At 39.0% G+C, this 14,194-nt stretch overlaps 2 protein-coding genes across 2 annotated transcripts in view; both read left to right on the top strand.

Annotated features, from left to right (window-relative positions):
• The first annotated feature begins 3,783 nt into the window (after positions 1–3,783).
• LOC100025825 (uncharacterized) overlaps positions 3,784–14,194 on the top strand; it is a 54,158-nt gene continuing 43,747 nt past the window's right edge. Inside the window, exons 1-5 of the mRNA XM_056814702.1 lie at positions 3,784–3,859; positions 4,286–4,633; positions 6,264–6,545; positions 6,674–6,832; positions 11,094–11,789. Coding sequence (XP_056670680.1) covers positions 3,784–3,859; positions 4,286–4,633; positions 6,264–6,545; positions 6,674–6,832; positions 11,094–11,789 — 1,561 coding nt within the window. The remainder of the gene's footprint in view (positions 3,860–4,285; positions 4,634–6,263; positions 6,546–6,673; positions 6,833–11,093; positions 11,790–14,194) is intronic.
• Positions 10,227–12,788, top strand: LOC100025848 (butyrophilin subfamily 3 member A3-like). The gene has a single exon (XM_056817957.1). It carries the CDS (start codon positions 10,955–10,957, stop codon positions 11,834–11,836), a length of 882 nt encoding a protein of 293 aa, XP_056673935.1. The 5' UTR covers positions 10,227–10,954; the 3' UTR covers positions 11,837–12,788.

The raw sequence follows: 14,194 nt of genomic DNA on the forward strand, positions 1-14,194 counted from the left end.
GGAATTTCCTCACAGTCTGATGCTTTCAAAGACAATTTCCTTTTCCTTTTGCCCCTTTCTCTCTAAATAAATAGCAGTACTTAGAGAGATTCTGGAACTCTCTGATATTCCAAATGCAGGAGGGGAGACTGATGAGCAGATGTGCATTCATATTTTTATGGCAATTATAGCTGATACAGAAATTAATAAGTAGGTGTAAGGTTTATAACTCAGACGTGGAAGGCAACTAGGTAGCACAATGGATAGAGTGTTAGCTCTCAATTTGGGAAGACCCAGATTCAAATTGAAGTTTTTTGTGACACCATTCTCTCCTAATTTTCCTCCTACCTCTCTTACCTCTCCTTATCTGTCTCTTTTTGCTTGACCTCCCAGATTGTGCTCTCTAACCAGAATTAGTGTCCTTTAGGTTTCTGTCCCAAGTCCTCTTTTTTTCTTCCTTTAGACTATTTCTGATGATGATCTCATCAGTTTCCTTGGACTTAATAACTTTCTTTATGCTGATCATTGTCAAGTCTACTTATGCTGCCCCAGTTTCTATGATCACTTCTAATTTCACATCTCAACTGCCTTTCAGACATCTCAAACTGAATGTCCAGTATACATCTTAAACTTTACATTCCAAACAGGATTCATTATCTTTCCCCAAAGTGCCCCACTTCTCCCTGTTACTAAAGAGGGCAACATCATCCTCCCACTCCCCCAGATTTGCAACTTGGGAGTCATCCTGGACTGTACACTATCTTTTATTCCCTATATCCATTCTGTTGCCAAAGTCTGCCAATTTTACCTTTGCAACGTTTCTTGAATATACCCCCTTTCCCTTATTTTCTTTGATTTTGCCCCTACTCTAAGGCTGGCCCTCATCACTGCAAGCCTGATTATAGCAATAGCCTGCTTGTGGGTATCTCCCAACTTCAATTCCTCCTCTGTTCCATCAGAGCAATTTTTCTAAAGTGTATTTTGGTCATGTCACAACTCCCCTTCTTCACCCCACTCAATAAACATCAATAGCTTCCTGTTGTCTCCAGAAAGCAAATAAAAAATTCTATTAAGCATTCAAAGCCTTTCATTATTTAACCCCCTCCTTTATTTCCAAGCTTGCTCCCCTACATAGATCGTTTGATCCAATGACACCGGTTTCCTTGCTGTTCCATGAACAAGACACTCAGCTCTGGGTATTTTCTGACTGCTCCCTGTGCTTGGAACGTTCTTCTTCCTTTGCTCTGACTTCTGATCGCCTGACAATACTTACGGTCCTTGATTTTTATCTCCAAGGGGATCATTATTCCAAAATGATGGATCCCAAAACTTGGATCTTTACTTTTGTCAGATACAAGGTCATTATAATATTTTGTTCCTACTTGTCTTATGTCTGTTCTACTGCACTGATCAATCTATTTCTTAGCCAGTACCAGATAGTTTTTGATAATTACTTCTTTATAATACAATTTGAAATTGTTCTACTAGATTGCCTTCTTTTATATTTTTTCATTAATTCCTTTGATATTCTTGATTTTTTGTTTATCCAAATGAATTTTATTATTTTCTCTAGCACAATAAAACAGTCTTTTGATAATTTAATTGGTATAGCATTGAAAAAGTGGGTTGTTAGTTCGGGTAAGATTGTCATTTTAATTATATTGACTCTGCCTACCCATGAACAATTAATTCTTTAATTATTTAAATCTAACTTTATTTGCATAAAAGTAGTTCCTGGTATATTTTGGCAGATATATATTTCCAAGTATTTATTCTCTGTCTGACAGACAGGCTGAAAATAGATCTTTTTGAATTTGTAAGGTTTACCCTTAACATCTGAATAAGTTTGGACCAGGCTTCTGGGAAGAAGTTTTGACTTAAGTCAGGAAGGGCTTTCAAATGGGCTTCTTTCCTGGGCACCTGGCCAAAAAAATTGTGTTACCATTTGTTCATTATCTTTGTAATTGGATTCATAATCTTATGTAAAAACCTTTGCTGCTTCCATTGTTCAATAGATACCCCCCAAACCCCTAATGCTAAAAAAGTTATAATAAATGATCAGAGACAAGCGCTCTCTCTCACTGACTTGTCTCCCTGGCAGACATCACACTGCAACTCTCTCTGTGTCCCTTGTCTGTTATTTTCCCTATTTGTCTCCTTACTCTGTCTTAAAACCCCTACCCCATTGTTTTCCAGTCTTTGGCTTTCCTCCAGTGTGATTAGGATCCATTCACAGATCTTTGGAGATGCTGGACCTCTTCAGTAAATATATATTTATTTAATTATATGTATATGTATATATACATATATATATATATATATAAATTTTTAATTATATATTTATTTAATTTAAGTTATTTTAATAACTAGAAACTGAGGGGGTCACCAATCAATTGGAAATGACTAAAGAATTTAAGAGTATATGAATGCAATGGAATACAATAGGACCATAAGAAATGAGGAAATGGATAGTTCTAGAGAAACCTGGGACAACTCAAATGAAGAGATACAGAAGAAAATGAACAGAACTAGGCAAAGAATTAATGGTAGTATAACTGTAACATTGAAAAGATGAGCAATCTGAAAAAAAAGGTCCCTCGTAGCCCCAGCTAGTACTGAAATCAGTAATTTTAATTGATCTTGCCGTATGCAGATACTTTTTATGTCATCATCATAAATAGATCAGAGTCCAGGCCAAAGTTTCTTTCCTTATTTTTTTTTCTCCTTTCATTTTCAGAAGCAATCTAAGAGGCCTAAGAAAGGTTGTATTGCTCTGGAGAGACGTCTATTGCATAGATTTCCTGGATACTTGATTTTTTTTTCTGGGATAATCATATTGTATCCTTCCAGAAGGACAGCCAATTCCCAGATCACAAAAAATAGGAATGCATCATAACTTTGTCAGAATGAAGAGCAGGAAGAGCATTGAATTTACCATTGTACCAGCCTAATGTGAGCAGTCAGACTGAAGAGAAACTCCAGAGTGTCTCACTGATTATAAGGAGAAAATATGTGAGTATTGTGTGGTGCCTCTGAACTGTGGAGGGTTGGAAAAAGAAGAGATGGGAAGATATTATGCAGATAAAATGTGGGTGCAGAAGACATAGCATGTCAAATCCATTTATTATTTTATCTCCCCGACTTCCCATATATACATCCTGGATTATGAGGTGAAGCTCAAGAAAGCAATGGGTAGATTGAAGGGGCTAAAGTCATAAAAAAATCTATTCCTTTCTTTCTCTCAGCTTTTCAAACCCTCTTAAATAAAAGTCAAGAAAGCCCTTACCATTGGAGAGTTCTCCCTGCAGAGCATGGCTTTTTAAAAAAACTTTTACCTTCTGTCTTAGAATAAATACTGTGTGTTGGTTCCAAGGCAGAAGAGCAGTAAGGGCTAGGCAATGGGGGTCAAGTGACTTGCCCAGGGTCACACAGCTAGGAAGTGTCTGGGATCAAATTTGAACCTAGGACCTCCCATAGAGCATGGCTTCTAAGAAAGTTACTGCATTATTGAATTTCAAAGGAAAAGGAAGAAAGGAAATAATTGCTGCGTGCTCCATTACCTGTTTGCCTGCTCTTTGTGTTCCTTCAGGCCTTTTGATCAAGATTTATAGGGGTTTGTAGGACTTAGGCAGGGTTGTTATAGCAAACAGTACAGATGCCCCTTTATAAGGGTCAATTATCTTTGCCTTTTCTTTATCCCAACCTATATACATGGAAAACACTTAATTAACTAATTAAATCAATATTTGTTAATTATTTGATTGGTTCTATTTTCTAGTTTCCATGTTTGCAGCTCTGAGCAAGATGGGTTTCCTAAGCTCCTTTCTATTCATCTGCCTCATGTTCCTTTTTTCTCTGCAGATGCCTGTGCGGGGCACAGGTAAGAATATTTGTCTCTTTCCTTTTTTTTTCTATTATGTATAAAAAATTTGAATGAGACACTAACCGGAACACATAGAATCAGTAGCCTTGGAGGTGACCAATAGTTTTACCTCTTTCTATACACATATTAGATCATTGACAATAATTTATACACTCCTAACTTTAATGGGTCCCCCAAAGAACACTTTATAGAAGCATCACTTCACTAGGGTGGATCAACATTATTAGCCTCATCAGAGTCAGAAAAATAAGTTTGTTTGAGAATAAATTCCTTTGGAAAATCTATACACATGCTTTCCCATAGAGGTTTTATAATAATTATTATGTCAATTCCCTTTCCTCCTAAGGAGAGGAAATATCCTTTCAGGAATAGAATGTTCATCTTCCTTTCCTCCCATCTATCTCCTGTTTCTCTAATTAACAGAACAATTTGTGGTGCTTGGACCAACTGAGCCCATTGTGGCCTTACTGGGTACGGACATCATACTGCCCTGCCGCCTCTCCCCCTTTATGAGTGCGGAGCACATGGAAGTCAGGTGGTTTCGCTCCCAGTTCTCTGAAGCTGTGTTCGTGTTCCAAAAGGGGAAGGAAGAGACTGACGAACAACTGGTGGAATACACAGGGAGGACAGAACTTATAAGTGAATTCATTACTGAGGGGAGGTTGGCCGTGAAGATTTACAACGTCCAAATATCAGACAATGGAAAGTACCAGTGCTATTTTAGAAAAGGAGATGTATACGAACAAGCGAGTCTCGAAGTGAAGGTGGCAGGTAAGCGGTTTGTTTGAAAGACGAGCCCTTTTTGATGGGACAGTACCATGTGTGTCCATCGTATTATTTCTCATGACAACTCTTGTAGATTCAAATTACACATTCCATTTTTTAGCAGTGCCAAGTTCCACTTATCTCAGTGTTCTATGTCTGATATTGGTACAACTGTAGCATGGAAGAAATATCTTTTCTTGGAATCGCAAGACCTGGGTTGAAACAAATTTTATTACTTGATCTCTGTCTACCATTTTGACTGTCTGAATCTCAGTCCTTTTATCTTAAAAATGTAAATAATAGTCTTTCTACCTGGCCAAGTCTAGTACTCCATTAAGACTTACAGAGTCAAATGAGATAATAACTGCCAAAATGTTTTGCAATGATAATACGATTTGTATAAATCTGAACTATCCCTTTTTAAGAATAGATATGTGGACATGGAAGAGTGCTTTCCTCCATGATTTCAACCTCTGTGGTTGGGGATGTATCTATGATATCCTAGGCATCGAGGTGGAACAATGGATAAAGTGTGGGGTTCTTCATGAGTTCAAATCTGGCCTCAGACACTTATTGGCTGTGTGACCCTGGGCAAGTCAGTTAACCCTGTTTTCCTTAGTTCCTCATCTGTAAAATGAGCTGAAGAAGGAAATGGCAAACCACTCCAGTGTCTTGCTAAGAAAACCTCAAAATGAGGCCATGAAGAATCAGACAGTTAAACAATAGCTATCATATCCTTGACATATAATAATTTATAATATAATATAATGACATAAAGATCTCTGGCAGACTTATATCCACAAATTTATTGACACCTTTCTTTAACATCTCGTATAAATATATGTTGAGAAGCATGTGCTATTTAAAGTAGCATGGCTATTTTCTTTATCTACTTTGATATCCTCCACTCCTTAGACCTATACCACCCACACCACCTTGGAAAGCAATGCTGGGAGTGGAGCACAGATGAATGATTCTTTGTCTCCTTTTTCTTACTTTGAAGAAAGATGGAATTAAGACAATCCTTTTCTGATACAGCTAAAAACAACTGTCTGAGCATGAACTGAAACCAACACAATTGCAACAACACTAACACCTTGGGAAGTCAGGAGTAGAAAGTCTGCCTAATAGATCCATCGTATAAGAAGGAATACATAGAAATTCTGTAGTTATAAGTATCAATTTAAAATACTGGTCACACATACACACACATTCTATCTATCCAGAGATAAGAAGGGAAATTTCACTTTGTTCCTTTTACAGGACTCCATAGGCAATTTCAGAGTTACTTGAAGTCTTAAGAGATAGAGAACACTTGAAGAAAGGAATGATTCTTAATACAAGCTCGTAATCTGGGAAATCCCTTCCCTGTTATGGGCTGCTGTCTTCCTATCTGTTTAGTTGGAAAAGGTAGTCAACTTGCACTTATTAGACACCTGCTATTTGCTAAGTCCTAGGGATATGAGGAAAGGCAAAAGATAGCCTTTGCTCTCAAGGAGCTCCCAGGCTCATGGAGCACAGCCTCAGCCCTTCTCTAGTTTTCTCTAAGGCATGTTGATGTAGAAAGATGATGAATTCTGTAGCCATGATGATTTCTGCTCCTGAGGGCTCTCAGGTCTCTGGCTTCTCTCTCTAGGTCTAGGTTCTGCTCCTCACCTCCGCTTGGAAGGGCACGAGGATGGAGGGGTTAAGTTGGCATGCATGGCAGATGGATGGTTCCCACAGCCCCAGGTGCAGTGGAGAGACAATAGGGGAAGGAAGTTATCCTCCCTCTCTGAGACCCAGGCCCAAGATGAAGCTGGTTTCTTCCACATGAAGGCATTGATTGTGGTCCAAGAGAGCTCTGTTAGAAATGTATCCTGCTCCATCTGCAACAAGCTCCTGAGTCAGGAGAAGATATCAGCCATTGACATCCCAGGTCAGTTCTCAGTCCTAAAGAGAATGATTAGAGTTGGGGTAGATGGGACAGGGGAAAGAACCATAGTGGAGGGAAAAGGGCTTATTTTTGGTATGTATCTGACCTGATCCCCTTGGGTTTCTCAATAGAGTCCTTCTTCCCTAAGACTTCTCCCTGGAAGAAAGCCCTGAGTGGGATCTTACCTGTGGTGGGAATTCTCCTTGGAATCAGTATCTTTTTCATCCTGAAAGAAAGGAAGAAAACAAAGAAATTGCTCCAGGAAAAGAAGGACGATAAAAAAGACAAAGGTAAAGGAGAAAAGCAAAGTGGGGAAATGAGCAGGAACTTTGTCTTGGTTTGTGGAGTGATGAGGACCAAGTAAAGGGGGGAGGGGGAGAGAGAGAGAGACAGACAGACAGACAGATAGACAGACAGAGAGAGAGATGATATGAGGGCCAACGAAGACAAATTCCAGACTCCAGAAAGGACAGCATCATGACAGAATTCCAGAGCAAGGAAAACTGGTGTTTTTAGGAAGGTTTCTTAGATCTAGGAAAGAATCACTCTCGTCTGGTTTTGAAGGATCAAAAACCTGTCCTTTTTGCAGAGCTTAGATTTATGTAATTTCTTTCTCTTTCAGATAATCTCAGAACAGAGCTTGGTAAGTTCAATTTCCCCCCACAACTGAATTCAGCCTGTGTCCCACCCAGGACCAACTTCAGCATGATTCATTTATAATTGTTGCTTTTCAGAAAAAAGAAAGCATCTCTATGATTCAGGTGAGTAATTCTCAATTTTACTCAAATCAGTAGTCTCTGCCTACTTTCTCTGTGGGAGATACAACCTTCCATACCAGTGCATGATTACACACACACACACACACACACACACACACACACACACACACACACACACACACACACACACACACTGACCATACATATATTATGCTTATGGGATGGGAAAAATTTATTATAGAATAGAGCCTATGAAGAAAGCCATTTTATTTTTTATCAATGCATTTCATTTTTTATACAACTATTCCTTTATGTAGTCTTTCTATCCTTTGTGACCAGAAAACCAGTTAAACAAAATCTCCCCCAACTGTGACTACAAATCACAGTGCAAGAAATGTCATACCTGTAACTTCCTAGCTCTCTAATGAGAGGAAGAAATATTTTTTTGTCCTCAGGGCCAAGATTGGTCATTGCATTTAATGTGAGTTGACTTTGACCTTTAGTGTTTGCCATTTTCATTTACAAAGTTGTGGTCATTGCGTATATTGTTCTCATGGATCATCTTTACTCTGCACCATTTCAAACAAATGTTTCCATGTTTATTTGATTTCTTTACATAAATAATTTCTTAAGGTGAAGTATTTCATGACATTGCAATATTATACTATGATTAACTTCTCCATAAATCAGGAGTACCCTCTTTCTAACCAAAGTTTTGATACCACAAAAAATGATGCTATGAATATTTAGCTTTATACAGGCCCTTTTTTTGGGATACCTTGAAATATGCATAATAGTGATATTTCTGGGCTATTGAAAAGTTTGATAATTTTTTTCTGTCACGTAATTCCAAATTATTAACCAGAATGTCTAGACTAATTCACTTTCTAGAACTCTGTATTAGCTCCAATCCTCAAGAGTTCCTTTATCCTAAAGGCTTCATGACACCTCTCTCATTTCTCTCCTATTTGCCCAACTTCCTTCACTGTCTCTTGTGCAAGTTTATCATCCATATATGGATATTCTGCACTAGGTCCTCTTCTCTCTATATACTCTTTCCTATTTAACACATCAGCTCCCATGAATATAACTATCTTTTCTAAGCAGACAATTCACACTTCTATGTATCTAGACCCAGTTTCTTGCTGGTGCTTTTAATCCCAAATTATCAGTTGTATATTAGAAATTTCAAACTCACCATGTCCCAAAGTAAACTCATTTTCTTTCCTCTCCTCTTCTAAACCTTCCGATTTCTGTTGAAGGTACCACAATTTTCATCATCCATAGTAGTTGGTAAACTTAGAATTGAATAGAAAATAACTCTTTACTCTTCCTCACTTCACATATCCAGCAACTTACTAGATCTTGCCATTTCTACCTCCATAACATCTCTTTTTTTCCTTATCTAACACCTTTTCTCCACTCATACAGGAAACATCGTAGGGTAAGCTCTGCTAATTGATTGCATTGGCTTTCTCATTGGTTTCTCTTCTTTGCTTCTCCCTTCACTTCACTCCACTCGCCATCCCCATCCAATATGTTGTTATCAAAATAATTTTCCATAACTGTAGATGTAACTATATTTCTTCCTACTTGATAGTCTCCTTTGGACTATTAATGCCTCTGGGAAAAATAAATTATCAGTTCTCTGTGATGCAGGCAAAATGGCCTTTTCTCTGTTCCTCACATGTGAAACTCTAACTCCTGTTTCCCCACTTTGCATTGCTCATTCCGTATGCCTAGAAGCCATTGACTCTGCACTTCTTGGAAGGGCTCTCTTCTTTCAAGACCCCGTTCAAACACTACCTTCTAATGAAGATTTTCCTGTTCCTCAGACACTCAATTGCTACTTGCCAAACAACTTTGTCTGTATCTACCCTGTGCTTAAGTATGTTTAGCCCCTTTATATTTAAGATTTATTTTTAAGTGGCTTCAGACTACAGAGAGTTTCAAATTTTTTATTTGTATCCACAGCATCCAGCAGAGTGCCTGGTATGTAGCAGGCATTTAATAAATGTGGGTTGCTTAATTGAGAGGGAAGCTCTAATTGAAAAAGTTCTCAGTGGTATTCCTTTTCATGTAATTTAACTTTCACTGCCCAAGAACAAAACTTTGAGCATAGATAAAGGAAGTTCTTCACATGCAGTTTCATCTTTTTGTTTCCTTTCAGCCTGGAGAAAGGCCCACATATATGCTGGTGAGTCTCTCCTCTTCCCCAGGACCATCATATCTCCTATTTCAGGGGACTTTTGCCTTTCTGTTAAATGGAAGACTCTGACATATAGACGTGATTCCTGGGAGTGGGAGGAGGATCCAGAGTTAATGGTGGCAAAGATGGGGGAACATTTTTTCTGCCTTCAGGCAGTTCAGAGCCTTACCTCACCTTTAATTGTGTGTGTGTGTGTGTGTGTGTGTGTGTGTGTGTGCGCGCGCATGTACTTACACATGTATCTGTGTTCTCTTTCAGACTGGAGAAAGAAACATTTTGATGCATGTAAGTGATTTCAACTTTGTCTTCTGGACTCCCATTAAATCATATTAGGCCAAAAGATTCCATTTTTCCTTTTGGATCTGAAGAAGATATTCCATTGTTCTTATTTGAAAGTTTGCAGGGTAGCTAGATGGTTTAGTGGATTAAGAGCCAGGTCTAGAGTTGGGAGGTCTTGGGTTCAAATGTGGTCCCAGACATTTCTTATCTGAATGACCTTGGTCAAGTCACTTTATGCCCAAAGGTCTAGTCCTTATTGATCTTTTGCCTTGGAATCAATATACAGTATTAATTCTAAGATTGGAAGATAAGGGTTTAAAAACCCCAAGAAAGTCTGAATCCCCTTTCTCTGCAGATTACTAGTTATGTGTCATTTAAATCCTTTAGTTAAAAAATATAAGCCAGGTTCTTTCTGTTCTTTCCTAAGGGAGATTGAGAATTGCTGGTTATTTCCCTCTGTGTAAGACTGAAGACTTATTTTACCCATTGCTCCAGTCTTAATTGCTCTAGTTCTGTGATCCTTTCCTCCCAGGTCTTATTCTTCATTCATTTAGACACGGAGGCAGTTTTCTTCTTCACCGTCTCAAGCTTTTCTCTTGTTAGTTCTTCCACAATCTACTTTCTTCCCCAGAACACAGACACCACTTGCTAACTCCTTTCAATATTGCAAATATTCTCCAACTGCTTTTGAGAGAGGCCTGGTGGGGATGAGGATATTTAGCTTGCAGAGAAGCACAGGCTGAGCAATGAGATCTCCTGTATCTGAAGGCCTGCTTGAGTGCAATGAGCATCCAGTTCTTGTACACATTCATTGGGGAAGAGTAACTTGTATTAAAGTCAAAGAGATCGTGGGTGCACAAAAGGGGCAGAAAGGGCGCTAGGATGAAGGCTGAGGGAGGATGCAAAGATTCTGTGGAGTCAGCAATGGTCTCACTGTGGGACTGTCCCACTGATCCTCGCACACTGCATCTCTTTTATCCTGTTCCTTGATTCTAGGCTTCCCCCAGGGGTACAGAACAGAACATGTTCTTCCTTTCCCCACTAGCCCAAGTTATGGAAAAGGGATTCAGGAATGAGGAAGCAGGTGAAGGAAGGGCACAATGGGGGGATTTTCACTGGACTTAGCCGTCCTGCACTGTCCCTTTTGCCAAAGGCATTTCATAATACACGTTTTAGCATTGGATCTCAGCTGCTGAGCTCTTCAGATGAAGGCGGCCCCTGTGCAGAGAGGAATCTGTGGCAGGGACTCATTCGGGAGAGGCTGGGAGCCAGTCAGACAGGCAACAGCCCAGCTTCTGCTGAAGGCTCTGAAAGGCCTCTCTGTGGTGTTTCCTTTGGTCCTAGGTTCCTCCTGGCCCCTAAGCCACGCTTTCTCCTGCACCTGTATTGACCTTGTGCCTCTTTCTGCAGTGAATGTGACTCTGGATCCAGCCTCTGCTCATCCTGGCCTCGTTCTCTCTAGGAATGGGAAAGACACGAAAGTGGAAAGTGCACGAACGAGTGCAGAAGAAACATTCAGTGTCCTGGGCCAGAAGTCCATCACCTCTGGGAGACATTACTGGGAGGTGAAGGTGGAAATGGAGGTTGGGAATAAAGCCACTTGGCATCTTGGAATTTGTAGGGACAGTGCAAGCAGGAGTGGGTGGGTCAGAGAGTCCCCAGAAAAGGGGTTCTGGGCCGTAGGATGCAGTGACGGGATATTTCAGCCAATGTTTAGTAAACAGTCAGTGGCTCCATCCCTGGGGAAGCCCCCAGAGCAGATAGGCATATTCCTGGATTGTGAGGCAGGAGACGTCTCGTTTTACAACATGACAGACGGGTCTCACATCTACAACTTCCCCCCAGAATCCTTCTCTGGCCCTGTGTGCCCATACTTTAGTATACAGACCCTCGATACATCTTTCACCATCTGCGGTGTGTCAGACAGACCTGAGAGCATCCCTGCCCCTTCTCTGGAGACCCCAGGGACCGCCCAAGAGCAGGAAAAGTTTCTTGGTGACAAGAACAAGGCTCTGGAGGAAGAATCTACCCCAACACAAAGTCATTCTCCACCTCATTATAAGCCTGTCTCCCAGCATACCAAGTAACTGAGCTCTCAGTGTCCCCTCTTTGATAAATTCTCCCTAACAACCAACTTTCCCTAAGCTTATTTCAAAGCTCTCATTTAATGAAAGCACCCACTGCATAGAAAAGAGCCAGAATCTGAACTCTGTTTTTTTCTTTTAGAAGAAGTAGAGCAGGAATATATACCATTTGGCATCAGTTCTATGCATAGGCCCTAGAAAGAGCAAGATTTTCTTTTGTTCTTTTCCTATTTATTTTTCTAAAGCACATTTCTTATGTGTTCTAAATACTGTTGAGATGACCAAAATAGAAGCCTAACTTTCTTGCTTCATTGGAGTTTGTAGGTTACTGTGGATTCTCAAAGACTTTGCCAATGATACATGGGTCTTGGTGATGATGGGTCTTGAAAAGTCTAACCCAAGTGTCTTGTCTGAGGGCGATTTTGTTCAGTATTGAGTGAAACATATCAAGTAGGTTAGCCACTAGGCTAATGACTTCTTAGACACAGGCAATCCATAAAACAAACTAAAAGAAATGTACCTTAAACATTTATAATATTCTACTTTTTGTAGTGTTAGTGGAGTGTTGGGAAAGGGGGTAAAGGGTATTGAGTCTCGATTTTTAGATCACCTATAAATAATAAGAGAAGATATTTGAAAGGTGAGATTTCCCCTTGAGGATCTTGGGGTTAGCATGGACTAGAATGACATAGGATGAGTAGCTATGGATGAATTGTTATTCAAGGAGTCCCCATGTGCCCTGAAGTGCCAAAGAGGCCACTGCTCCATGACTGTGCTTGAGTGGTATGATGAGGAAAGAAGACAAGACCATAATCTTGAGTTACTTGTAATTTACCTAGGTAAAGAGAGCAATGTCTGTTGTCTGCATAAAAATCAGAAATCAAGTATATATTGATGTTTTACTTGTGTGGAGATATGGTACAAGCTGACTCTAAAAAACCCCAAACCCAAATTGTCAGTCTCTTTTATAATATAATAAAATATAATAAATAATTATGTCTCTTTTATAATATAATAAAATATAATAAATAATTATGTCTCTTTTATAATAAATTTTATTTAAAAAATTCTTCTATTGATTCTGTTTTTAGTTAGAGGGATACTCAATGATTATCTGAGTGTCCTCTCTGGGTATAAAAGAAAGATATTGAGTTGGGGGCAGGGAGAGAAATTAGAACCAAAATGGTGCAAAGAGTATTATGTTTGGTGCCGGAAAATCTGGTCTGAAGTCTTGGCTTTGTGTCTTTTTGATTGTGATCTTAAGTAACTATTTTATCATCTATGGGTTTCCTTTTTTTCCAACTATTGAATGAAGGAAGTAGGTTAAATGGTATGGTTTCTTCCAATTCTAAATATATGACCCCATTATGCTATCTTGGTTGCTACTTTTAAGAGAAGTTGGTGGCAGAACTGGGACTACTGGGAAGGAGCAGGGTCTCTATCATTTAAAGAATTATCCGTTATTAGGTCAGAATTCTCTCTAGTAATCTCCAGGGTTAGGTCTAGGACTCAACATAGACTATGGCAAAGCACACACACATATATGTATATGTACATATACATACACACGTGTAGTCCATACCCAGGAACTCGATACATTTTTCCTTATTTGGGAAGCTGGATATCCAGAATCAAAAAATTCACATCCAAAAAGGGCCCAGAGGAAGAAAACCAAATGAACAGTATCAAAGATGGAAAAGGGAGACCTCACCTTTAATGAAGAGGAAATTAAGGCAAACATTAGAAACTATTATTCCCACTTATATAGCAATGAATATGACAATCTAGGTGATATGGATGAAGATTTACAAAAATATAAATTGCCCAGATTAACAGAAAAAATAGAATACCTAAATAACCCCATATCAGAAAAACAAACTGAACAAGCTATCAAAGAACTCCCTAAGAAAAAATCCCCAGGACCAGGTGGATTCACAAACGAATTCTATCAAACATTCAAAGAACAACTAATCCCAATATTATACAAAGTATTTGACAGAATAAGAAAAGAAGGAGTTCTACCAAATTCCTTTTATGACACAAATATGGTATTGATTCTAAAGTAAGGCAGGTCAAAAACAGAGAAAGAAAACTACAGTCCAATCTCCTTAATGAACATAGATGAAAAAATCTTAAATAGGATACTAGCAAAAAGACTCCAGCAAGTGATCCTGAGGGTTATTCATTATGACCAGGTAGGATTTATACCAGGAATTCAAGGATGGTTCGATATTAGGAAAACCATCCACATAATTGACCAAACTGACAAAAATCACATGATTATCTCAATAGATGCAGAAAAAGCCTTTGACAAAATACAACACTCATTGCTATTGAAAACACTAGAAAGCATAGGAATAG

This window comes from Monodelphis domestica, chromosome 2 (genome assembly GCF_027887165.1).
Source record: "Monodelphis domestica isolate mMonDom1 chromosome 2, mMonDom1.pri, whole genome shotgun sequence".
NCBI classification, from domain to species: Eukaryota; Metazoa; Chordata; class Mammalia; order Didelphimorphia; family Didelphidae; genus Monodelphis; species Monodelphis domestica.

Bases quoted from the DNA above. Each gene is read 5' to 3' on its own strand.
- LOC100025848 (XM_056817957.1), top strand. From the start codon at position 10,955: ATGAAGGCGGCCCCTGTGCAGAGAGGAATCTGTGGCAGGGACTCATTC.